General features: G+C 42.2%; 2 protein-coding genes across 12 annotated transcripts in view; one reads left to right on the plus strand and one right to left on the minus strand.

The window, feature by feature from the left end:
• Positions 1 to 5,229: 5,229 nt before the first annotated feature.
• TRMT61B (tRNA methyltransferase 61B) lies at positions 5,230 to 26,110 on the plus strand. Of its 4 annotated transcripts, none has more exons than XM_515376.8 (7): positions 5,230 to 6,422; positions 10,894 to 10,996; positions 14,696 to 14,886; positions 23,446 to 23,537; positions 24,633 to 24,859; positions 25,526 to 25,603; positions 25,689 to 26,110. In XM_515376.8, the coding sequence occupies exons 1-7, from the start codon at positions 5,652 to 5,654 to the stop codon at positions 25,730 to 25,732; spliced, it is 1,506 nt and encodes a 501-aa protein (XP_515376.6). In that variant the 5' UTR covers positions 5,230 to 5,651; the 3' UTR covers positions 25,733 to 26,110. The 4 variants fall into 4 exon arrangements, with proteins under 4 accessions (XP_515376.6, XP_063645270.1, XP_009440495.4 ...); XM_009442220.4 differs by having other exon boundaries at positions 5,633 to 6,422; positions 24,633 to 24,832; XM_054677752.2 differs by lacking the exon at positions 25,689 to 26,110 and having other exon boundaries at positions 5,633 to 6,422; positions 24,633 to 24,832; positions 25,526 to 25,611.
• The window catches only part of SPDYA (speedy/RINGO cell cycle regulator family member A), a 40,080-nt gene continuing 38,766 nt past the window's right edge, over positions 25,321 to 26,634 (minus strand). For 6 of the 8 annotated variants that reach the window (XM_063789210.1, XM_063789209.1, XM_024354269.3 and 3 more), the window contains one exon: positions 25,321 to 26,081. In XM_063789210.1, coding sequence (XP_063645280.1) covers positions 25,990 to 26,081 — 92 coding nt within the window. In that variant the 3' untranslated portion in view covers positions 25,321 to 25,989. The remainder of the gene's footprint in view (positions 26,082 to 26,634) is intronic. The other 2 variants (XM_054677759.2, XM_054677758.1) reach the window with 1 other exon arrangement.

A 26,634-nucleotide genomic window follows, 5' to 3' on the forward strand; every position in this document is an offset into this window, starting at 1 on the left:
TTTGCCCGCCTTGGCCTCCCAAAGTGCTGGGATTACAGGCGTGAGCCACTGCGACTGGCAGTGGAGTTGATTATTTTATGTGCATTCATTACAAGCTTGGTGAACAAAGACAGCGAACATAAACACAAAGCTTAAATGTCTCACAACTAACTTTAAAATCCAGCGGACTTATTGAGGGTGAGTTGGTGCACCTGAGAAAGAGTTGGAGGGTGGAAAGGAGAAACTCAGTGTGGAGGTTCTCTGAAGCCCAGACAGGAGCAGGACCCTGACTAGGTAGGGGTGGGGCCGATGGAGGTGAAGAGTCAGTCCATTCTCCAAAAGAAGGACCCTGATGAGAAGGAAAGAGGATCTAAGATCTTCTCCAGGAGGAGGAAGGACTGATCAATTCTTGAAACTCTAAAAGGATGGCTTACACTGTGCTAACAAACTGGTTTGGGTTAATCTTGTATAATATCCTCTAATTTAGAAACAGAAAAGGGGTTTAGTGAGTGGTGGTGGTGGGTGGTGATAAGTAAGAAGACCCTCCAATTCTCAATATCATCAATTTTTCTTTGATGCCTGTACACATGTTTGAGAAGGTTTTAAACTTCTCTGAATTTGGATTTGCAGTTTCTAGTAACACAACAGTAAATCCTAGAGGAGAAGTTCTACAGGATCCAGATTCAAGTTTAGCAGCAACTGGGGATAAAGTGAAAAAGCAGGAGAAAAGCAGGTATAGTCTTAGACATAGATATTTTCTATTTTGCTAAAATACAGTAAGAAAAAAACCTGTGAACTTCAACAGTTCTAATAAAAACTAAATGAATGTATAGACACAGACGAAAATACATGATAACTATTAAATATAATTGCACCATGTTTATACATTGAGTTATTTAGTATAGTAATCTAGGTATCGGTGCTGTTAATTTTCTCATTTTCTACTTTCTTCATTCATTTATTCAACAAATGTTTATTGAGAGATGTTTTGTGCCAGGCACTGGAATTATAATGATGAACAAGACATAGTCTTCTCCCCAACAATTATATCCTCTATCCTGGGAAATGATAAATAGCAATTTCCATATAGTATGACATGTGCCATGATAGATCTAAAGACAGGACTCTGGCTGGATGTGGTGACTCTTGCCTATAATTCCAGCACTTTGGGAGGCTGAGGAGGGAGGATTGCTTGAGGCTAGGAATTGAGACTGCCCTGGTCAACATAGTAAGACCCCGCATCTACAAAAATTTTTTTTTAAATTATGGCCAACCGCGTGGCTCACACCTGTAATCCCAGCACTTTGGAAGGCCAAGGCAGGTGGATCACTTGAGGTCAGGAGTTTAAGACCAGCCTGCCAACATGGTGAAACCCCGTCTCTACTAAAAATACAAAAATTAGCCAGGGGTGGTGGCATGAGCTTGTAATCCCAGTTACTCGGGAGGCTGAGGCAGGAGGATCACTTGAACCCGGGAGGCAGACCTTGTAGTGAGTCAAGAGAATGCTACTGCAGTCCAGCCTGGGTGATGGGAGTGAAACCCTGTAAAACAAAACAAAACAAAACAAAACAAACAAACAAACAAAACAAAAAAAACAAAAAACATTGGCTCACGCATGTATTCCCAGCACTTTGGGAGGCTGAGGCAGGTGGATCACCTGAAGTCAGGAGTTCGAGAACAGCCTGGCCAACATGGTGAAACCCCATCTCTACTAAAAATACAAAAATTTGCTGGGCATGGTGGCGGGTGCCTGTAATCCCAGCTACTTGGGAGGCTGAGGCAGAAGAATCGCTTGAACCCAGAATGGGGAGGTTGCAGTGAGCTGAGATTGTGCCATTGCACTCCAGCCTGGGCGACAAGAGCAAGACTCTGTCTTTAAAAAAAAAAAAAAAGTGCCATGCATTGGTGGCACATGCCTGTAGTCCCAGCTACGCTGGAAGCTGAATCAGGACAATTGCTTGAGCCCAGGAGTTCGAGGCTGCAGTAGGCTATGATGGCACCACTGCACTCCACCCTGGGTGACAGAACAAGACCCTATTTCTAAAATAAAAACAAAAACAGGCAGGACCCACTGGGAGCAGAAGTGAAAGGCACTACTCTAGGTCTTTTGGGATTGGTACAAAGCCACCATTCCAGTGGTACTGTGAGGTTGATAGCTGGAGGACAAGGGAAAACTACACAAAATAGAGGGAAGAAGCATGTGCAAAGAGCTAGAGGAGATCACCTGTGGAACTAGAACTGGTTGCCTGTTTGGAGATTTTAAAATGCCAGCCATCAGCCATGGTATTTATTGAGAACTATTCAGATTTTAAAGTAAATGCTTAACTAAATGTCACTAGGAAACAGTATTTTTCTTAACCTTATAATGTAAACATGGGCTGGGTGCGGTAGCTTACGCCTGTAATCCCAGCATTTTGGGAGGCCGAGGTGGGCGGATCACCTGAGGTCAAGAGTTCAAGACCAGCCTGGCCAACATGGTGAAACACAGTCTCTACTAAAAATACAAAAAATTAGCCAGGCGTGGTGGCACAGGCCTGTAATCCTAGCTACTCAGGAGGCTGAGGCAGGAGAATCATCTGAACCCAGGAGGCAGAGGTTGCAGTGAGCTGAGATCATGCTATTGTACTCCAGACTGGGTGACAAGAGCAAAGTTCCATCTCAGTAAATAAATAAAGTAAGTAAACATGATAAGTTGACGATGTATCACAAATTCATCATCAAGATAATAGTTTCAGAGTGCAGGCTGACAATTTCATAGGGAAAGCAGAAGTAAAGGATAGCCAGAAATAGAAAGGCCCACATAGTGACTTCTTTTTTAAGAATTTCAATGCTCTGAAAGATCATGAATAAATAATATTATTTTCCAAAATGTACTAATGTATTTCATTAGATGTGTATAAAACAAAATACATATAACATTGTGTCTGTTATTTAAACAATGGAAAGAAAGTGATGCCATTTTCCATTTACAATTTGTTTTAAAAATCAAAGATATGTAAATTTACTTCCCATATTTTGTTAGTGTATTTTCTTTTTTTCCAATTCCTGCTTATTCTGAAATAACAGCCAAGTATCATTTGATAATACTCAAGAAATAATAAAGTAGGTATGATAACTTTTAAAACCACCATAGGGCTTAGAGTTCAGGAGGTTCCGGCTCAGACCCATGTTTGGCAATGATAATCTCCTTAATTTCAAGAATTTTATAACCAAAAATGAGTTTTCATCTTAGAAAGCCTATCACAAGAAAAAGCAGTGAGAAAAGCCTACGACTCCAGAAACTATTGGTCATAACTTTTCCTAAAAAGCAAACTACACAAAGTGAGACACGCAGTTGGGGTGTGGAGAGAGCAGTTTCTTTATTCATTTTTAGAATTAGAAGGGAGAAATTTGGCTGGGTGCAGTGGCTCATGGCTGTAATTCCAGCTCTTTGGGAGACTGAGGTGGGTGGATCACCTGAGGTCAAGAGTTCAAACCAGTGTGGCCAACATGGTGAAACCCCGTCTCTACTAAAAATACAAAAATTAGCTGGGTATGGTGGTGCACACCTGTAATCCCAGCTATCTGGGAGGCTGAGGCAGGAGAATTGCTTGAACCTGGGAGGCAGACATTGCAGTGAGCCGAGATCATACAACTGCACTCCAGCCTGGGCGAGAGTGAGACTCTGTCTCAAAAAGGAAAAAAAAAGGAAAAAAAGAAGGGAGAAATCCTGTTGATGGAGTTTATGGTGGCTGATGTCCTAGAAAGTACTGATTAGAAAGTATTAATTTATGTCTTAGAAAGTAATAACGGCCAGGCGCGGTGGCTCATGCCTGTAATCCCAGCACTTTGGGAGGCCGAGGCGGGTGGATCATGAGGTCAGGAGTTCGAGACCAGCCTGGCCAACATGGTGAAACCGAGTCTCTACTAAAAATACAAAAATTAGCCTGGCATGGTGGCAGGTGCCTGTAACCCCAGCTACTCGGGAGGCTGAGGCAGGAGAATCGCTTGAACCCGGGAGGCAGAGGTTGCAGTGAGCCAAGATCGTGTCATTGCACTCCAGCCTGGGCAACAAGAACAAGACTCTGTCTCAAAAAAAAAAAAAAAAAAAGAATAGCAAGATTTATTTCATCAAATTTAAACAGAATTCACATTGACTTCACAGCCCTTTGAATATACTTGGACTTTAAGTTCAACTGTACTGTTGACCAGTCTTTCCAAACGGTGTTACAGTACAAAGAGCATGGGCTGCTGAACCAGACTGACCAAATAGGAAACTCTGCCATGCCACTTGTCAGCTATGCATCTTGACCAACTTATTATGTTGCACAGGTGGGTCTTGAACTCCTGGGCTCAAGCAATCCTCCGGCCTGGGTCTCCCAAAGTGTTGGGGTTACAGGTGTGAGCCACTACTCCTGGTTTCCCCAAATTATTTAATCTCCCTGGGCCAGTTCTTTTATTCATAAAATGGATTTGTTTCTAACACAGAATTGTTGTAAACTTAAATGAGTGTCTAACGTGCCTCGTATTGCCAGACTCTCAATAAACTTTTGCCCAGTCAACTACTATCCAGCAAAGAGGCTAGCGATTTTTCTTTTCTTTTCTTTTTTTTGAGACAGAGTTTTGCTGTGTCGCGCAGGCTGGAGTGCAGTGGTAGCTCGATCTTGGCCCACTGCAACCTCCGCCTCCCGGGTTCAAGCTATTCTCATGCCTCAGCCTCCCTTGTAGCTGGTATTACAGGCGTGCACCATCGCGCCCGACCAATTTTTTTCCCCCGAGAGGAGTTTTGCTCAGTCGCCCAGGCTGGAGTGCAGTGCCGAGATCTCAGCTCACTGCAACGTCTGCCTCCCGGGTTCAAGCGCTTCTCCTGCCTCAGCCTCCCGAGTAGCTGGGATTACAGGTGCGTGCCTCCACGCCCAGCTAATTTTTGTATTTTTAGTAGAGACGGTGTTTCACCACATTGGCCAGGCTGGTCCCGAACTCCTGACCTCAAATGAGCCGCTAGCCTCGGCTTCCCAAAATGCTGGGAGGCTAGTGATATTTAACGCTCAATAACTCTGGCCTCCAAAGATAGCAGTTTCCATTTTAAGACACTTCTATTTCGTTTTGGGCGGGTAAACTAGTTATATTTTAATAATGAAAACATGTGTTACATAAGCACATAGTGAGTACTCGAATCAACCTCGGACTCTCCGGGCGTGAGGGGTGGGTGAGGGGACCGGCAGGTGGTCACAGCCCCATCAAAAGGGACTTGGGGCTGGGGGATGTCGCGGTCAACTGGGAAAGGAGAGCCAATCAGCAAGTGGCGCGTCCCACGCCGTCTGTCAAATGCATCTGGGGGTTAGCTGTACTCATACATCTTGGGGGTGACTAGGTGACTTCCGTGTTCAAGACACTAGCGAGCTAAGCCTGGGATTTCAGTTTGCACAGCGCTTTGTTAAGTTTTGTCTCTCAATCTTGCTGTCCACGAGCGAACCTGGAGGACGTCTGTTAGCGGTAAATTCTTTACCCACATTCCGAAAAGGAAAAAGGGCGGCCGCGCGCGAGGATATATTTCTTGGATGGTCACTCAACCAGGACTCCGCTGCTCCCGCGCCCCAGCTTGACCTAGCGCACCGCCCCCTCCCCGACGCAGGCGCAGTCGCGGAGCTGTAGACCCCCACGCAGCTGCAGAGCCATCGGGCTGCCGCGCCATGCGCGCGACTGGGAAAGAAGGGGTCGCGCTAGGCTTGCGTCACTTGCCTGCGACGGCGCCTTCGCGAAACACTATGCTAATGGCATGGTGCCGCGGTCCTGTCTTGTGCCTGCGGCAGGGGCTCGGAACCAATTCATTCCTGCACGGCCTGGGGCAGGAGCCCTTCGAGGGAGCTCGGTCACTGTGTTGCAGGTCCTCGCCTAGAGACCTGCGAGATGGAGAAAGAGAGCACGAGGCGGCACAAAGGAAAGCCCCAGGAGCAGAGTCTTGCCCATCTCTCCCTCTGAGCATCTCGGACATTGGGACTGGATGTCTTTCGTCCCTGGAAAACCTCAGACTGCCGACGCTGCGGGAAGAGTCATCCCCTCGAGAGCTCGAGGACTCGAGCGGAGACCAGGGCCGGTGCGGTCCCACACACCAGGGATCCAAGGATCCTTCGATGCTCTCGCAGGCCCAGTCCGCTACCGAGGTCGAAGAGCGTCACGTCTCCCCTTCTTGTTCAACTTCCAGAGAGAGACCCTTTCAGGCTGGGGAACTGATTTTAGCTGAGACTGGGGAGGGAGAAACAAAATTTAAGAAATTATTTAAGTTGAACAACTTCGGACTCTTAAATAGTAACTGGGGGGCAGTCCCGTTCGGCAAGATCGTGGGGAAGTTCCCCGGCCAGATACTGAGGAGTTCCTTCGGTAAGCAGTACATGCTGAGGAGGCCAGCCTTGGAAGACTATGTAGTATTGATGAAAAGAGGGACTGCCATAACATTCCCAAAGGTAATGCGATGGAGATAAGGTGTGTACTGGTTTCAGGAGGGGCAAAGACAGATGCAGTACTCAGTCCTGATTAATGTATTCAAAGCACATCTCAGAACGTTTGGATTTTTTATCGTACTCAGGCTTTTAAAATAAACCAATGGCTATAACTTTTACATATCATGATGAAAATTAGCATTAGGAAACGGCTAGATTTTAATTTTAACTTAGGAGTCTCGATTCCCTTATTCGTGAAATGTGGATAATAGCTCAACTTTCTGTTAGGGTGATGTGAACTCACTACGTACATAATAAGTACTAATTTTGTTCCCCATTACTCTTAAGTTTATAACTTCAGGACTCAAGAGAATGTTGAACTCTTAGGGAACAATTTTTTAGTACTACTATGATGATATTTTAATAATATTTAATAATCATGTTACAAGAGTATATTAATCAACAATAGGTACATTACGGTGCTTTTCCCCTTTTAGGGAAGAAATAGAGTTTTATATTAAAATAGCTAACATTCAACACCAAACATAAAATGACTATTCTTTATTAAAAAGTTAACTGCCTAAAGCCTAGTTTCAGTCTTTTTTTTTTTTTTTTTTTTTTAAGACAAGTTCTCACTCTGTCATCCAGGCTGGAGTGCAGTGTTGCGATCTTGGCTCCCTGCAACCTCTGCCTTCCGGGTTCAAGCGATTCTCCCACCACAGCCTCCTGAGTACCTGGGACTACAGGCATGCACCACCACCCCGGGCTAATTTTTGTAGAGACGGGGTTTAGCCTTATTGCCCAGGCTGGTCTTCAACTCCTGGCCTCAAGTGATCCGCCCACCTCGGCCTCCCAGTGCTGGGATTACAGGCGGGAGCCACCTCGCCCAGCCCTAGTTTGAAGCTTATGCTAATCATCTATTGCTAGCAGATTATTTCAATCCTTAGTCACAGTCCTTGAGTAGAATGTTCCTGTGTAACACAACTCCTCCTCCTTTCTCCAGATCAGGATTCATTCGTTATTTATTCAGCAAATTGACTGCCTTCCATACTCAAGGCACTGTTTAGGGAAGTGTAGTGTTGAACTGCAGTCCTCACCCTCAACATAGACCTTACATTCTAGAAGGAGTGACAAAGAACAAACAAGTAAATGAAAGAATAAGGTCATTTCCAGTAGTGTTAAGTGTCATGAAGACAAATATATTAACAATGACATTGTTTTGGGTGACCTGGGGTATGAGCATACTTTATGTCAGGTGAGGAGAGATGGTCTCCAAGGAGGTACACTTGATAGGAAACCTAAATAAGGAAGAGCTTGCCTTGTAAACAGATCTAGGAAGAGAATTGTTCTTGCAAAGGGAGGAATACTGCAGAGTTTCTGTTGTGGCCTCAATGGGTCAGATGAGGGACCCCGTATGAGGTGTGGTTTGAGTATTTTATTCCATTTGTAGTGAAGGACCATTAGAAGGTTCTTAGTAGGAATCCAGTCTGTATTTTAAACGGTCTACCCAGGGACTAAGAAAACTTTCCTCAGAAACTTAGGCTACTGAGGTATAATAAGCTTTTTTTGTTTAAAGACAGGGTCTTGCTATGTCACCCAGGCTAGAGAGCAGTGGCTCAATCACCTCTTACTGTAGCCTGAACCTCCCAGCCTCCAACAATCCTCGCACCTCAACCTCCTGAGTAGCTGGGACCACAGGTGCACGCCACTATGCCTAGCTAATCAAAAATTTTTTTTGTAGAGTTGGGGTCATCCTAACTTGCCCAGACTGGTCTCAAACTTCTCTAGGCTCAAGGGATCCTCCCTTGAGGGTGCTGGGATTACAGGTGAGAACGACCGCTCCTGGCCATGGTATCGTAAGCTCTTGAAGAAAACTAAAAGACTTTCATAATTTTATCTTGCTTCCCCATGTCTCCTTTCTCCCCATTAGACAAAATCAGGAGAGATTAGTTACATTTCATGAAGTTATAAATATGCATATTTAGTATACTTTCTGCCTTTCCATTTGTTACAGATAAAAGTCACATTGTTCCACTCTAAGGAGGAATTTAAGTACTAAATTTGTTAGGTGTTGACTTCTCTTTATAGCTTCCAAGTAATGGCTGGAGATAGTTTAACTTCAACTTCTACAACTTTGAAATGCTTGAGGGAATACCTCCACTGATGTTTAAAAACTGATCTCCCTGTTAGAATTACATAATTCCATCTTAGTATTAAAAATATGACCAGAGGCAGAATGCAGTGTCTCACACTTGTAATCTCAATATTTTGGGAGGCTGAGGCAGGAGGATCATTTGAGCCCAGAAGTTTGAGACCAGCCGGGGCAACATAGGGAGACCTTGTCTCTACAAAAAATAAAAAATTAGCCAGGTATGCTGGCACACACTTGTGGTCCCAGCTACGCAGGAGGCTGAGATGGGAGGATTGTTTGAGCCCAGGAGTTTGAGGCTGCAGCGAGCCATGATCTTGCCACTGCACTCCAGCCTGGGCAACAGTGTAAGACCCTATCTCAAAAAAAAAGTGAGGGGGCAGGTGCCGTCACTCACACCTGTAATCTCAGTGCTTTGTGAGGCCAAGGCAGGAGGATTGCTGGAGGCTAGGAGTTCAAGACTAACCTGGCCAACATAGCAGGACCCCATCTTTATAAAAAATAAATAAAAAATTAGTTGGGCATGGTGGTACATGCCTGTGGTCCCAGCTACTTTGGAGGCTGAGGTAGGAGGATTGCTTGAGCCCAGAAGTTCGAGGCTGCCGTGAGCTACTATTGCACTACTACACTCCAGTCTGAGTGACAGAGACCCTGTCACCAAGAAAATTTGTTTACTAAATTTAAAAAAAACAGTTTTTATTAATGTCATCCGTAATATTTGTGTTAACAAAAACAATTCCAATTATATGTTTGGCAAGTGGGTCCTCCAATCTAGTAATAGCATAGTCTCTTTTTTTTCTTATATAGCAGGGCTCCCCTACCCCCAGGCTGAGGACTGGTACCAGTGTGTGGCCTGTAACAGGGAACCGGGCCACACAGCAGGTTAGCGGTGGGTAGTGAGCATTACTGCCTGAGCTCCATCTCTTGTCAGATCAGCCATGGCATTAGATTCTCATAGGAGTGCAAACTCTTGTGAACTGTGCATGCGCCAGATCTAGGTTGCATGCTCCTTATAAGAAACTAACTAATGCCTGATGATCTGAGGTGGAAAAATTTCATCCCAAAACCATCCCCCTCTCCCCAGTCTGTGGAAAAACTGTCTTCCACGAAACGGGTCCCTAGTGCCCAAAAGGTTGGGGACCGCTGTTATATAGTATCTTAATTCTAAATTAGAAGTTCATCATTTGGCCAGGCACGTTGGCTCACACCTGTAATCCCAGCACTTTAGGAGGCCGAGGCGGGCAGATCACCTGAAATCAGGAGTTTGAGACCAGCCTGGCCAACATGGTGAAACCCCATCTCTACTAAAAATACAAAAAATTAGCTGGGTGTGGTGGTGGGTACCTGTAATCCCAGCTACTTGGGAGGCTGAAGCAGGAGAATCGCTTGAACCCAGGAGGCGGAGCTTGCAGTGAGCCAAGATTGTACCACTGCACTCCAGCCTGGGTGACAGAGCGAGACTCTGTCCCCCCAAAAATAAATAAGAAGTTCATCATTTTGGGCTGGGCACACTGGCTCACACCTGTAATCCCAGCACTGTGGGAGGCCGAGGCGAGCGGATCACCTGAGGTCAGGAGTTGAAGACCAGCCTGGCCAACGTGGTGAAACCCCATCTCCACTAAAAATACAAAAATTAGCCGGGCATGGTGGCAGGCACCTGTAATCCCAGCTATTCGGGAGGCTGAGGCAGGAGAATCGCTTGAACCCGGGAGGCGGAGGTTGCAGTGAGCCAAGATCGTGCCATCACACTCCAGCCTGGGGGACAAGAGCGAGACTTCGTCTCCCAGAAAAAAGGAAATTCATCATTTTATGCAGAGATTATATAGTAAATTCCTAACTGGTCTTCCTGCCTCTTGATTTTTCTCCAGTAGATCCTGTATTCTTCTGCCAGATTAATCCTCATAAAATGCCATTTATATCACCTCAGTGACACACCCTAGTTGCTTATCAGGCTGAGTTCTAATGCCTCATACTGGCATTTAATTCTCTGCCTATCTCTCCTGAGATAACAAACTGGATTTATTCTACCTCTGCTTTGTTTAAAGCTGTTTTTACCTTGTGATTGTTCCCATAAATTGTCTACTCTTTGTCTTTAAACTAGGCCATCCTGCTGCTCTGTGAACTTATTGTCTGTAATTTTGGTATTATTCTGAAGTGTTGCCTTATTTGTTAATTGATTCTTGGATCTCTTTTATTTCATCAAGTGAAATATAAACTGTAGGCAGGTCCAGAGTCTGATTCGTTTTTTCACTCCCTTCTTCTGCACACCCAACAATGTAAGATAAGACTAGGTGCTTAGTACATATTTATTGGTCGCTGAGTCACCCATACTGTTTTCAATCATAGGATATTAATATGATTCTCTCAATGATGGATATCAACCCAGGTGATACTGTTTTGGAAGCTGGCTCAGGCTCTGGTGGAATGAGCTTATTTTTATCCAAAGCAGGTAAGAGATTGGACTGAGCTGGATCTCAGTAACAAAGAAAACATTCAATTTGTTCATAATAACAGAAAGTTATAAAGATATTTGGGAAAATACCTAACATTGAGGTAGCATTCTCCTAGGATCTGAAAGTAAGCAACTATTTTTCTTTCCATTTTGTACATTTATTCCAGTCAGTCTCTTTCTAATCCTCCCTCAATTTTCTTTGCTTTGTTTTACTTTCTCCATGCTCTCTAATGCTGCTTCTTTTTTCTTAAGTATACTTTTTATTGGAATATAATATGGCTACAGAAAAGTGTGCAGATCATAAGTGTATATCTCAATGAATCTTTGTATAGTGACCACTCATGTACTTATTACCGAGATCAAGGTAGGGAGTGTCCCTGCCCCACAGATGCTTCCTCATGTCCCCTCCCAGTCCTTATCATCACCAAAGGAAACCACTATTGTGACTTTTATCATCACTGATTAGTTTTGCCTCCTTCGAACTTATATAAAATGGAATCATACAGTATGTGCTCCTTTGTATCTGGCTACTCTCATTCATCATTATGTTTGTGAGATTCACTCATGCATGCAGCAGTAGTTCTTTCATTTTAGTTGCTGTATAATACTCTCTATTTAAATCACAATTTACCTATTTTACTGTTGATAGACATTTGAGTTGGATATTACAAATAGTGCTGCTTGGAACCTCCTTGTGTACTTGTCATGTTATTGTTGAATACTAGTGCCAGGTGAATACTTAGCCTGAGGGAATATGGAAGGACGTTGTCAGCTGTTGGGGGGAGAGTTATATATCGTTAGGGCCAAAGAATTATAGTAGGTGTTCATAAAGAAATTAATCATAGTACAGAGCTATTAAGTAAAAAGCTAGATCATGAAGAATTATCTTTTTTTTTCCAGAAAGTCTCTAAAAATTGTCAGTTGGTAAAAGTACTGCTTGAAGGTGGGTGTCTGATCAAAAATCAAGAGGTGTATATTAAACATATATATTTTTTCATGTTCCTACCACTTAATTTCTAGTTACTTTTATGCTAGTTGATTAGTACCTCTTTGCCTACCTAATTTCTCTGAGTGTCAGGGTTGCTTTGGGTGGTCTGTCTGTGCAGTGTTCTCTTCCCTACATAATACTAGACTGCTGAATAGTCACAGTACTTTCTTTGAGTAGATTTTATAAAGATTACAGATAGAAATATGCTGAAATTAAACTCACACCTTTTGTTCTTTGACCTAATGTCTTCACATATGAATATTATCTAGATTATACTAAGCCAGTAAATTCATTCTGGGCTCCTCAATCTTTTGTTTGACTTTTCTGTACATAGTTAAAGGCAGTCATTTTCTCATCATCTATGACAAATTCCTAACTGCACGGTTTCATTTGACAAAGTGGATTTATAAAAATTGGTGAGAACAGATAAGTGCTTATATTTCTAAAATATATAGTATCAGAAGAGTGTCATGGCTTGAATAATCCTAAACTATAAATGTGCAAGAACTTATTGCTATTTACCTATGTGATGGATATTTTTCTCCATATTTTCTTTTCCAGTTGTTTATATTACTTTTTTTTTTTTTTTGAGGCAGGGTCTCACTCTGTTCCCCAGTTTGGAATGCAGTGGTATGATCGTGGCCCACTACAGCCTTGACCCTCGGAACTCAAGTGATCCTGTCGTCCCAGCCTCCCAAGTAGCTGGGACAATAGGCACATACCACCAAAGCTGGCTAATTGTTAAAGTTTTTGTAGAGACTGGGTCTCACTGTTGCCCAGGCTGGTCTTGAACTCCTGGCCTCAAGCAATCTTGCCTAAGCCTCCCAAAGTGCTGGGATTACAGGCATGGGGCACCACGCCCAGCTTATGTTACCATTAAAATTAATTTTTATCTCCTGAGAACCTGATAACTTGCAGTTGGAGTTACATTTCAAAAGATACCTTGGAATTTAAACTTCATTAGTAAACTGTAAACTGATTGATCTGGGATAATCTCCAAATGGTATCAAATCACTTCAGATAGAGGTGGGTGGAAAGTTAATTGCCTTAAGTTAAAATGTAGTACTCCTCTCTGGAATTGCAGTATTACTGTGCTAATTAGTTTAAAAGTTCTTCACATACACACACACACACACACACACACACACAAATACAAATACCTTTAAATTTTTTTTTTTTTTTTTGGTAGAGACAGGGTTTCACCATGTTGGCCAGGCTGGTCTCGAACTCCTGACCTCAAGTGATCTGCCTGCCTTGCCCTCCCAAAGTGCTGGGATTACCGTGGCGAGCCACTGTATCCGGCCACAAATACCTTTTAAATATATGAAAGACTCAACCTCATCCATAATAAAAGAAATGCAAGTTAAAATTACATTAAAAGGCTGAGCATGGTGGCTCACGTCTGTAATCCCAGCACTTTGGGAGGCCGAGGCAGGCAGATTGCTTGAGCTCACGAGTTTATGAGACCAGCCTGGCAACATGGCGAAACCCTGTCTCTACCAAAAATACAAAAAGTTAGCTGGGTGTGGTGGTACACACCTGTCGTCCAAGCTGTTCAGGAGGCTGAGGTGGGAAGATCGCTTGAGCCTGGGAGGTGGGGGTTGCGGTGAGCTGTGATTGCACCACCGCACTCCAACCTGTGTGACAGAGTGAGATCTTGTCTCAAAAAAAAAAAAACCAAACTCAAAAATCTACATTAAAAATGATAAACTTTATTCACTTTTTAGATTGACACAGATAAAAAGTTCAATAACTTAGGGAGAGTATGGAGATACAGGTATTCTTTTTTTTTTTTTTTTTTTTTTTTTTTTTGAGACGGAGTCTTGCACTGTCACCCAGGCTGGAGTGCAGTGGCACATCTTGGCTCACTGCAAGCTCTGCCTCCCAGGTTCACGCCTTTCTCCTGCCTCAGTCTCCCGAGTAGCTGGGACTACAGGCATGTGCCACAACACCTGGCTAATTTTTGTATTTTTTTTTTAGTAGAGACAGGGTTTCACCGTGTTAGCCAGGATGGTCTCAATCACCTGACCTCATGATCTGCCCGCCTCGGCCTCCCAAAGTGCTGGGATTACAGGCGGAAGCCACTGCGACCGGCCTGAGATACAGGTATTCTAATACATTGCTGGTTGGCATGTAAGTTGACACCACTTACATGGAGGACAATGCAATATTATGTGAATAAATTCACATAACCCTTGAGCCAGCAATTCCATTTTTAGGACTTTATCCTGTAGAGATATACTGGCTTGATACAAAGACTTAGGTATAAGAATTTTCATTGCAGTATTGTTTATATTAGCATATGACTAGAAACAAGCTAAATGTTCATCGTAGCCATACAGTGAATATAATGCCTGTTAAAAAGAATGCAGTACATCTAGAAGCACTGAAATGACATTGGTAAGTAAGAAGGAAGGTACAGGACAGTGTGTATAATACACCACAGTGTGTATTAAAAACACAGAGAGATACTTGGCATGCTTGTATAGGCAGTGACTATCATGGGAAAGGTAAATAGCTGGTAATGTGGTTGCCTCTGAAGAGGGAGGGAGATTAATTGGAGATCAGGGATAGGAGAACAGACTTGTAACATTGAACTATTTGAATTATTTTTTTCACATCCATGTAGTACCTTTGCAAAATACATTTTTGACACTTTTTAATAAACTGATTAATATTATGAAATATCAAATTATTTTTTACTTAAGTTGGATCACAAGGACGAGTCATAAGTTTTGAGGTACGAAAAGACCACCATGATCTGGCTAAGAAGAATTACAAACACTGGCGTGATTCATGGAAATTAAGTCATGTAGAAGAGTGGCCAGACAATGTGGATTTTATTCATAAGGACATTTCAGGAGCAACCGAAGACATAAAATCTTTCACATTTGACGCAGTAAGTTTTCTAACGTGGGTCCTGTGTTATTACTTTGACTATAAAGAAGATAGGGGTCAGGCTTCTTTTGTATGGGCAAAGGTCTTCCTTCGTTTGCTTCATGTCTATCTCTAGGGATTGAAAGACTATTTTCCTTTCATGCCTTTTAATCTCATGGTGGGACTTGGGACAGAGAGACATACTGAGTTACCGAGTTGGGTGCTGAAGTTGTCATTGAATGTGGGGTAATGACTGAAAGCTAGGACCAAAGACTAGTTGAGCATCATGAACCTCAGCATTTCTAGGATAAATCATACTTTGGAAGCAGCATTGGAAGCATATTGAACCCGGCACCTAACCTGAACTGTGAGATTTGGGGGAATAAGTAGCTTCCATTTGACAGGGAATAGGCAGAAGGCATCTTTAGATAGTTGAAGTCAGGATATCAAGAGGAGTGTGTTCATTGAAGATGTCGAGGACAGAGGTGTTTATCATGAACAAAGCTCCAGAAAGTGGAGCAGAGACATTGTGAGGAAGAGAAACACTGGGAAGTTGACTTAGGGAAAAGAAGCAGAGAAGATGAAAGTAAAAAGATAGATGACAAGAGAGGATACATTAAGCTGTGATCAAACATGGTGGAGATCTGGGACATGGAAGTATTTGCTGGCTGAAGAGTTTCAGAATTCCTTGGTGATGCCACTTCACAGTTCATAGCTTCACACTATGGACTGAGGCCTTGGTTAGGAGTCTTTCTTCCTTTCCTTAATTGGCTGCTGGAAGGATGGACTGTTTTGGTGAGAAATGAAGCAAAGTTCAAAGAGGAGAGAAAATCTTTTTTTTTTTTTTTTGGCGACAGAGTCTCATTCTGTTGCTTAGGGTGGAGTGCAGTGGTACAGTCTCAGCTCACTGCAACCTCCGTCTGCCGGGTTCAAGCGATTCTCCTGCCTCAGCCTCCCAAGTACCTGGGATTACAGGTGCACGCCACCATGGCCAGCTAATTTTTCTATTTTTAATAGAGATGGGGTTTCACCATGTTGGCCAGGCTGGTCTCGAACTCCTAACCTTAGGTGATCTGCCCATCTCAGTCTCCCAAAGTGCTGGGATTACAGGCATGAGCCACTGTGCCTGGCCATGAAAATGATTTTTATCAGCACTGGCTTCCAGCTCTGATATAGTTTTAGTGGCACAGCTTCCTGTACAGAAAGACCTCCGTTCTTTTTTCTCATCTATGGCTTGCATGTTACAGCTCAATAAGGGGGAAAGTGCTCTGTTTAGGTCATCCATAGGAATGTCAAAAATACCTGCGAGATTAAATTGGTCATCAGAATTTTGCTTGATGAGCATGAAACACAACAAAGGATTTTAATGATATCATTGAAGCTTTGTAGAAACCTGCTGAACCATTCCTGATCTAAAAAGAACACTCTTTTTTAGATTTATTCAGCTGAATCTCTCTTGAATAATAGTGCCAGATGATTACTCAATATGAGGGAATAGAGAAGGAGAGGGGGTGTCAGCTGCTGGGGGAGAGTTATATACCGTTAGGGCCAAAGAATTATAGTTGGTGTTCATAAATAATTATAATACAGAACTGTTAAGTAGAAGCTAGATCATGAATAATTTCCTTTTCTTAAGAACGTTTCTAAAAATTGTACATTGGTAAGAGTACTGCTTGAGGGTTGGTGTTTGATCAAAGATCAAAAGGCATATGTTAAACATAAATCTCTGGCAGGGCACAGTGGCTCACACCTGTAATCCCAGCACTTTGGGAGGCCGAGGCAGGCGGATCTCCTGAGGTCAGGAGATTGAGACCATCCTGGCTAACACGGTGAAACCCCGTCTCTACTAAAAATATAAAAAATTAGCCGGGCGTGGTGGCGGGTGCCTGTGGTCCCAGCTACTCGGGAGGCTGAGGCAGGAGAATGGCGTGAACCCGGGAGGCGGAGCTTGCAGTGAGCCGAGATCGCGCCACTGCACTCCAGCCTGGGTGACAGAGCGAGACTGCATCTCAAAAAAGAAAGAAAGAAAGAAAGAAAAATACAAAAATTAGCCAGGCATGGCGGTGGGCGCCTACAGTCCCAGCTACTTGGGAGGCCGAGTCAGGAGAATCGCTTGAACCTGGGAGGTGAAGGTTCCAGTGAGCCAAGATTTGCGCCACTGCACTCCAGCCTGGGAGACAGAGCAAGACTCTATCTCAAAAAAAACAGAAAAGAAATAAACAAATATGTATGTATAGATATGTATTTCTGATACTGTCATTCTCCTGCTGAAAAAACAATCCGGAGCTTTTCTTTTTTTTTTTTTGAGACGGAGTCCTGCTCTTTCGCCCAGGCTGGAGTACAGTGGTATGATCTTGGCTCACTGCAACCTCCGCCTCCCGGGTTCAAGCGATTCTCGTGCCTCAGCCTCCTGAGTAGCTGGGATTACAGGCGCCCGCCACCATGGCTGGCTAGTTTTTGTGTTTTTAGTAGAGATGGGGTTTCACCATGTTGCCTAGGCTGGTCTCGAACTCCAGGGCTCAAGCGATCCACCCGCTTCAGCTTCCCAAAGTGCTGGGATTACAGGCGTGAGCCACGGCACCTGACCCGGAGCTTTTCATTCAAAGACTTCTGGTGGCCAGATCTGATCTGAACCTTCCTTTCTCTAGTCCTTTATGTAACCTGACTCCATACATGCCAACCAAAATGATGCTAAATGAATAAAAAAGGTGTTAAACCATTAAAAAAATAGAAAAAAGACAGAGCATGACTAATAAAAGAATTAGCCGGGCGCAATGGCTCACACCTGTAATCCCAGCACTTTGGGAGGCCGAGGCGAGCAGATCACAAGGCCAGGAGATCAAGACCATCCTGGCTAACATGGTGAAACCCCATCTCTACTAAAAATACAAAAAATTAGCCGGGCCTGGTGGCGGGTGCCTGTAGTCCCAGCTACTGGGGAGGCTGAGGCAGGAGAATGGCCTGAACCCGGGAGGCGGAGCTTGCAGTGAGCCGAGATGGCGCCACTGCACTCCAGCCTGGGCAAGAGTGCGAGACTCCGTCTCAAAAAAAAAAAAAAAAAAAAAGAATTAAACAAATTTTGGAAACAGCTTAACCATCAAAAGAGAATAGACACAATGGAATACTAACAATAAATGTACTCTAGCTACATCAATAAATCTGAAAGACTTGGTGTTTGGTGGAAAAAGCATTATAAGAGAATATGTGAAATGACCACCTACATGTAAAATTTAAAACCACACAACATGTATTGTTTGTAGCTATATACATATGTTGTAGAAGTATAAAATTTGGGAATGTTACCAACTTCAGGACAATGACTCTTTCTGAGGAGAGAAAAGGAAGGGAAAGGAATAGAGGGAAATAAGTTTGGGGTCCATTCAGATTGGTCCACTGCCGGGCTCCATAATCGCCAGTGTAACCTTGGGTAAGTCACTTAATCTTTCCATGCCTCGGTTACCTCATGTATTAAACAGGAATGATAATAGTACCTATTTCATAGAGTTGTTGAGGATTAAATAAGAGAATTCATGTAAAGTACCTGGTACATAGTAAGCACTGAATAAAATGTTAGTTATGTTTTTCATCATTTTGATTTTCTTCCTTTCCTCTTTTCTCTGCCTGTTTAAACTCTATTCTCCCTTTAAAGCTTAAAGGTCATCTCCTGTGTGAAATATCCTTTCATCATCTAGCCAGAGGATTATTGCCTTCCTCTGAATTTCTGAACCACTTTGTTTCTGGAGTCAACAAGCATTTATTAAGAACCTGCCATGTGTCGTGTGCTGTGCTAAGACAAAAATTATACATTCAAAAGAGCTTTTGAAAACAAAAAATGAATAAGAAATATTAAAAAATTTAAGAAAAAATAGCTGTGGGCCAGGCATGATGGTTCATGGCCGTAATCCCAGCACTTTGGGAGGCTGAGATGGGTGGATCACTTGAGGTCAGGAGTTTGAGACCAACCTGGCTAACATGGTGAAACTCTGTCTCTACTAAAGGTATAAAAATTAGCTGGGTGTGGTGGTGCAAGCCAGTAATCCCAGCTACTTGGGAGGCTGAGGTAGGAGGATCGCTGGAACCCAGGAGGCAGAGGGTGCAGTGAGCTGAGATTGCGCCACTGCACTTTAGCGTAGGTGACAGAGCAAGACTCTGTCTCAAAAATTAAATTAAATTGGCCAGGCACAGTGGTTCACGCCTGTAATCCCAGTACTTTGGGAGGCCAAGGCGGGCGGATCAGGAGGTCAGGAGTTCGAGACCAGCCTGGCCGACATGGTGAAACCCTGTCTTTGCTAAAGATAAAAAAAAATTAGTTGGATGTGGTGGCACATGCCTGTAATCCCAGCTACTCGGGAGGCTGAGGCAAGAGAATCTCTGGAAACTGGGAGGCGGAGGTTGCAGTGAGCTAAGATCGCACCATTGTACTCCAACCTGGGTGACAGGATGAGACTCCATCTCAAAAAAAAAAAAATTTAATTAAATAAGATAAAATGAAATATACATATGAGCAATTACTAAAAAGACTCAGAAGTATAAAACACCATGGCTGTAGAACTTGGTATGAGGAGATGAGTCTGTAAATGCAGTCATGAGGGGCTAGATAATAAAGTTGTGTATATATCAGGCTGGATAGTATGGACATTATCATGTAAGTAGGAGAGTAGACTGTCTAGATTTCTGTTTTAGAATAGTTCTGGAGAAAGAATGGAGGCTGGGAGTCTATGCAGAAAGGTATTATAATATTTCAACAAGATATGGTGAGGTGTTGACCTAGGTCAATGTCTGTGGGATTAATTTCAGAAACACTGGAGGTAGATTTGTGAGACTTTAATTCAAACAGAAGCACCAAAACCCCAGTCTCAAAAGAGAATTCAAGGTAAAGAAAATGATGGCTTCTTGATTAGGCTTTGAAAAAAGAAAATGATGACTCTTAAGTTTCTGGTTTGAGTAACTGGATAAATGCTGTTAACTGAGAATTGAGCATTCAAGATTTGCAGTTTTCTGGGTTATCTGACTTTGGTCCTTGTCAATAATATAGTAAAACTGCAGTCTGAGAACCCATTTATGTCATCATGTTGACCCTTGATTGTCATTGAAATCTTGACTTGGATATTTATTTATTTATTTATTTGAGATGGAGTCTCACTCTGTTGCCCAGGCTGGAGTGCAATGGCGTGATCTCGGCTCACTGCAATCTCTGCGTCCCTGGTTCAAGCATTTCTCCTGTCTCAGCCTCCTTTGTAGCTGGGACTACAGGCACGCGCCACCACGCCCAGCTAATTTTTTTGTATCTTTAGTAGAGACAGGGTTTCGCCATGTTGGCCAGGTTGGCCTCGAACTCCTCACCTAAGGTGATCCACCCGCCTCGGCCTCCCAAACTGCTTGGATTACAGGTGTGAGCCACCATGCCTGGCCTCGACTTGGATATTTAATAGGCATCTTAAATACATGTCCAAACCTGAATTCTTATTTCCCCCAAGCTTGCTCCTCCCATAATCTTCATCATTTTCCTCATTAGTAAATGACATCTCCATTCTTTCAGTGGCTTAGGCTAAAAACTTTGGATTCAGTCTTCTTTTTCTCACATCCTACAGCCAATTCTAATTCTAATTGGCTCTGTCTTCAAAATATATACCACTTCTTACCACACCCACTGCTATTTGCTATTACAAGCCACTGTCATCCTTCCTTGCATTCTCAGTGTTTTCTGCATGTAGATTTTAAAGTGAGTCAGAGTATACTTAATGACAGTGAATTGTATGCTTAAAATGGCAATGTTTATTTTACCACACACAAAAATAGATTTTTAAAAAAGTTCAGATCATGTCATTCTTTAAAATTCTTCAGTGGCTTCTCAATTGAGCAAAGCTAAAGCCTGCATGATTCTATGTAATCTGTGTCCACCACCTTCGATGTCATCTCTTACCACTTGCCCCCTTTTATCTCCACTGCAGTGACAGTGGCCTCAACAGACTCCCCAAGTAGCCTACTACCTGAGTGTTTGTATTAAATATTTGCTGTTCCCTCCACCAGGAGGGAACTTCTCCCCTACATTTTCATGGGTTAAACTTAATTTTATTTTCTTCAGGTCTCCTCACTGACCAGTCTATGTATAAAATGACACCTCCTTTCCCTGACCTGTCACTTTCTTTCCCTCTTTCTCTGCTTATTTTATTTGTTTGTTTTGAGATAGGGTCTCATCCTGTCACCCAGGCTGGAGTGCAGTGACACAATCACAGCTCACTGCAGCCTTGATTTCTCAAGCCCAGGTGATCCTCCCTCCTCAGCCTCCCAAGTGGCTGGAACCACAGGAGCACGCCACCACGCCTGGCAGTTTTTTTCCTTCAGACAGAGTCTCACTCTGTCACCCAGGCTGGAGTGCAGTGGCCTGATCTCTGCTCACTGCAACTCCGCCTCCCGGGTTCAAGCTATTCTCCTGCCTCAGCCTCCTAAGTAGCTGGGATTACAGGTGTGCACCACTGTACCTGGCTAATTTTTGTATTTTTAGTAGAAACGGGGTTTCGCCGTGTTGGCCAGGCTGGTCTTGAACTCGTGACCTCAGGTGATCCGCTCACCTCGGCCTCCCAAAGTGCTGGGATTACAGGCATGAGCCACTGCACCCTGCGATTTTTTTATTTTTATAAATGCGGGGTCTCACTGTGTTGCCCATGCTGGTCTGGAACTCCTGGGCTCAAGCAATCCTCCTGCCTTGGCTTCCCAAAGTGCTGGCATTACAGGCATGAGTTACCACGCCTATTCTGCTTTATAACTGTTTTTCTTCATGTCACTCACCACCCTCTGTCCTATTTATTTATATGTTTTCTTATTTTTGTTTAATGTCTACCCCTTCATTAGATCCCATGAAACAGACTATAAGCTCCAACTATATCCTTACCACTTAGAAAAATGTTTGCCATGTAGACAGTGCTTAATAAATATTTGGTGAATAAATTAATAAGATGTCCCTTGACTGATTAGTACTGTTTTTAAAAAACACAAACAATCTAATATTTTATCATTTAGTAAATAGATATGCCAGCATATCTCTAAGCTTTCTGGAGTTAATACAACAGTAAATGTTACTTTATTTTCTATTTTGACCAGATTTATTTTTTGTTTTTAATTAATTTTTTATTTGAAAAATTTTCACTTATCTTTGTACTTACTGGCATCTTCTGTGACTATAGCCATGTATACTGCAATTGAAACAAGAATAAAGAGGAAATAAGGGATATGATTTTTTTTTTTGAGACAGAATCTCACTCTGTCACCCAGGCTTGAGTGCAGTGGTTTAATCTTGGCTTACTGCAACCTCTGCCTCCCGGGTTCAAGTAATTGTCCTGCCTCAGCCTTCCCAGTAGCTGGGACTATAGGTGTGCACCACCACACCTGGCTAATTTTTGTATTTTCAGTAGAGACAGGGTTTTGCCATGTTGGCCAGGCTACTCTCAAACTCCTGACCTCAGGTGATCCACCCGCCTGGGCTCCCAAAGTGCTGGGATTATAGGCGTGAGCCACTGCCTCTGGCCAACAATGTGAATTTCTGTTGCCAAAGCTGAAATAAAGCATTTAAATGTATAAGTTTTGGCAATAGAAATTCACATTGTCAGCCAGGTGCAGCGGTTCACATCTGTAATCCCAGCATTTTGGGAGGCCGAGGCGGGCAGATCGCTTGAATCCAGGAATTCAAGACCAGCCTGGGCAACATGGCAAAACCTGTATCTACATAATATACAAAAAGTTAGCTGAGAATGGTGGCGCCTGCCTGTAGTCTCAGCTACTCGAGAGGCTGAGGTGGGAGGGTCGCTTGAGTTCAGGAGGTGGAAGTTGCAGCAAGGTGACATTGTGCCACTGTACTCCAGCCTGGTCAACAGAGCGAGACCCTGTCTCAAAAAAAAAAAAAGGAAATTCACATTGTCTCAAATGTTTAAATTTTTCATATTGTAATGGCGTGTTTTACACTTGGCAATATTGATAATACAGGCATACAGGAATCTTTCTTTGGTTATATTCATATATACATACATAGCCAAATCAATATTTCCATATTAATATGCAAAGTACAAGACATATCGTTATGATTTTTCAGTATCATCAAGTACTATGACAAATTGTTTTTTCTTCCCTGAGACAGGATCTCACTCTTGCCCAGGGTGGAGTATGATGGCACAGTCATAGGTCACTACAGCCTCGAACTCCTAGGCTCCAGTGACCCTCCCACCTCAGCTTCCTGAATAGCTGGTACTACGGGCTTGTGCCACTGCATCCAGCTACTTTTTTTTTTTTTCAATAGAATCAGAGTCCTGCTATGTTGCCTGGGCTCTTCTCAAACTCGGCCTCAAATGGATCCTCTTCCCTCAGCCTCCCAAAGTGTTGGGATTACAGGCAGAAGCCACCTTGCCCAACTGTATAATAATTAACATACCCTTTTGGGAGTGGTAAAATGATAGTTAATAATACTACCTTCTAAAAAATGAAATACTTTGATTGCTGTCCAAAAGTGTGTCATTTCACCACAATAAGAAAACTTATGCTTTATTTAAACGGAATCAGACTGATCCAGTTCTCTTTTTCCCCCACACAGGTAGCTTTGGATATGTTAAATCCTCATGTTACTTTGCCTGTTTTTTACCCACATCTTAAGCATGGTGGTGTATGTGCTGTATATGTAGTAAAGTGAGTAATATAACTGTTTTTCTTTGGAATGTAACTTTTAAGTGCACTTTTGCTTAAGTATCAAACTAAATTTTTTTTTTTTTTTTGAGACAGAGTCTCACTCTGTCACCCAGGTTGGAGTGTAGTGGTATGATCTCAGCTCACTGCAACCTCCACCTCCCCTGTTCAAGCAATTATCCTGCCTCAGCCTCCCAAGTAGCTGGGATTACATGCGCCCGCCACCACGCCCGGATAATTTTTTCTATTTTTGGTAGAGAAGGGGTTTCACCATGTTGGCCAGGCTGGTCTTGAACTCCTGACCTCAGGTGATCTGCTCACCTGGTCTCCCAAGGTGCTGGGCTTACAGGCTTGAGCCACCACGCCCAGCCAAAATATTCATTTTGTAACTGAATAAAGTGTATATGGCATCTTATACAACTGTTTTAAAATGACAAGTCCCAAGTTCATTTATATTACTGTATATTTATTTAGTGTTTTTTTTTTTAAACTTTTTTCGTTTTTTTTTTTTTTTTTTTGAGACAGAGTCTCGCTTTGTCACCTAGGCTGGGGTGCAGTGTCATGATCTCAGCTCACTGCAACCTCCGCCTCCTGGGTTCAAGTGATTCTCCTGCCTCAGCCTCCCGAGTAGCTGGGATTACAGGTATGTGCCACCACACCTGGCTAATTTTTGTATTTTAGTAGAGACAGGGTTTCACCATGTTGGCCAGGCTGGTCTGGAACTCCTGACCTCAAGTGATCTGCCCCCCTCAGCCTCCCAAAGTGCTGGGATTACAGGCGTGACCCACGCCCAACCCTATATTACTGTTTAAATCATTTTTTACATAAATAGTAATATAAGATGCATATTTTCTTCTGACAATCTGGAAGAAACATTTTAAAAGTATAATGTGAACAGTAATGTTAAATTATGGTCCCTGTGTTTCTTTACTTAGAATTTTGTGAAGGTACTTTTTATGCCTCCTAACTTGCATATTTAAACCCTCTCCTGCCTTAATTTAACTATAGTATTTAAATGTGGGCAAGAGGTATAGGGAACTTAAATAAATATAATGTTATTATTTTAGTAGAAATGTAAATTTTTCACTTTTCTGAAAGCATCACACAGGTTATTGAACTTTTAGATGGAATTCGCACCTGTGAACTTGCTCTTTCATGTGAAAAGATAAGCGAGGTCATTGTCAGAGATTGGTTGGTTTGCCTTGCAAAACAGAAAAATGGAATTTTAGCTCAAAAAGTAGAATCTAAAATCAACACAGATGTACGACTAGATTCTCAAGAGAAAATTGGAGTTAAAGGTGAGCTGTTTCAAGAGGATGACCATGGTGAGCTTCAGTTTTACTTTATGCATGCAGTAATGAATGGAGAATGAGTTCCTGAGTATACTGACCAATAGATTATAAAAATATTCCTCAGCAATTTTCTATAGAAAAGTGTGATATTTATTCTGTTAAGATGTATAAGGCACAGAATAATGACTTTTCCTGCCTTTTACTTAAAACTCTGATACCTTTGAAGAATTGAGCTTTTTATAATATTCATATTTTACTTGTCACAAGGAGCTTGGTTTGTGAAATAATTTAAATGTATTAAGGATGTTTTATATTTAGATCACTGATTATTAATGGGACCTGATAGGCAAATAGCTAATATTCCAAAAAGCAACTTCTAAGATGCTGCTGGAATTCTTGAAAGAACTGAGTTTAGGTCTTTGTCATATATACACATTATTTAGGCCATGAACAAGTTTTCAAGTATCAGTTGATTTATGATATGGGCTTATCCATTTGGTTATAAAATCATATGTTTATTACATAATCATTGACAAATAGTTTCTGTATAATAACTGGCAGAGTAGCTCTAAAACATATGCAAGGAATAAATAAAGAAAAAACTTACAATAAAGAGAGTAACTCATATTTTAACAGTTTTGTGAAAAAAAATAGAAAATATTTTATGTAGCTTATAGTACATATATTTTTTTACAACAGAAGAATCACATTCTGATTTTCCATATGGATCATTTCCCTATGTTGCTAGACCAGTACACTGGCAACCTGGTCATACAGGTGAGTAATGTTTTCAGAACATATTAAATGGTGTTTTTTCTTTTAATTAATATAATGACTTTATGTTTTTCTTCTCTTAAATTAGCTTTTCTTGTCAAGTTGAGGAAGGTCAAACCACAACTTAACTGAGTACTCCAGATGACAGTAACTGACTTGAAGATGGAAAAATATCAAAATAGAACTTTATATTGAAAATTACTACTTCCATAGATTGGCATTTTTAGCTATTACTATGACTTATATAACTTATACATATAATTTTGAAAATAACAACTAAAAGATGTATAACATAGCAAAACTGCTTAAACATCCCATTTTGACACTTGTCTTGCAGTTAGTTTGACATTTTGTAGTTAATGATTCCAAATTGGTTTAGTTGGGCCATCTCATTCTTCACTTCCTGTAAACCACTCCATAGATTTGTCTTTCTTCAAGAAATTAGTTTTCTTTCCTTTATTTGATTGATGGTCATTGACTACTGAAATAAAATACGCATTTTAAGATAAATTTTATGTATCTGTCCATTTTAAATACATCTTATAATGGCTTGTTTATGTCTTAAAAAATAATAAGGAAATCTGGGTTACAGTAAATAATGGGGGGAAACTTAAGAATGATATAATCACCTTAAAAATTGTAACAAAAGATGTAACAGCTTTTGAATCTCTTTTATCCCGTCAGAATCTTTTTAACCAGCTTGAAAGAACATTAGAATTATTCAGTGTTACTACACAAATTAAATGTTTGGGGGCTGGGCACAGTGGCTCATGCCTTTGGGAGGCCAAGGCAGGCAGATCACCTGAGGTCAGGAGTTCGAGACTAGTCTGGCCAACATGGCAAAACCTTGTCTCTTCTAAAAATACAAAAATTAGCTGGTTGTGGTGGCGGGCACCTGTAATCCCAGCTACTTGGGAAGCTGAGGCAGGAGAATTGCTTAAACCTGGAAGGCGAAGGTTGCAGTGAGCTGAGACTGTGCCACTGCACTCCAGCCTGGGTGACAGGGCGAGACTCCATCTTAAAAAAAAAATGTT

Source organism: Pan troglodytes, chromosome 12 (assembly GCF_028858775.2).
Source record: "Pan troglodytes isolate AG18354 chromosome 12, NHGRI_mPanTro3-v2.0_pri, whole genome shotgun sequence".
Classification (NCBI taxonomy): Eukaryota; Metazoa; Chordata; class Mammalia; order Primates; family Hominidae; genus Pan; species Pan troglodytes.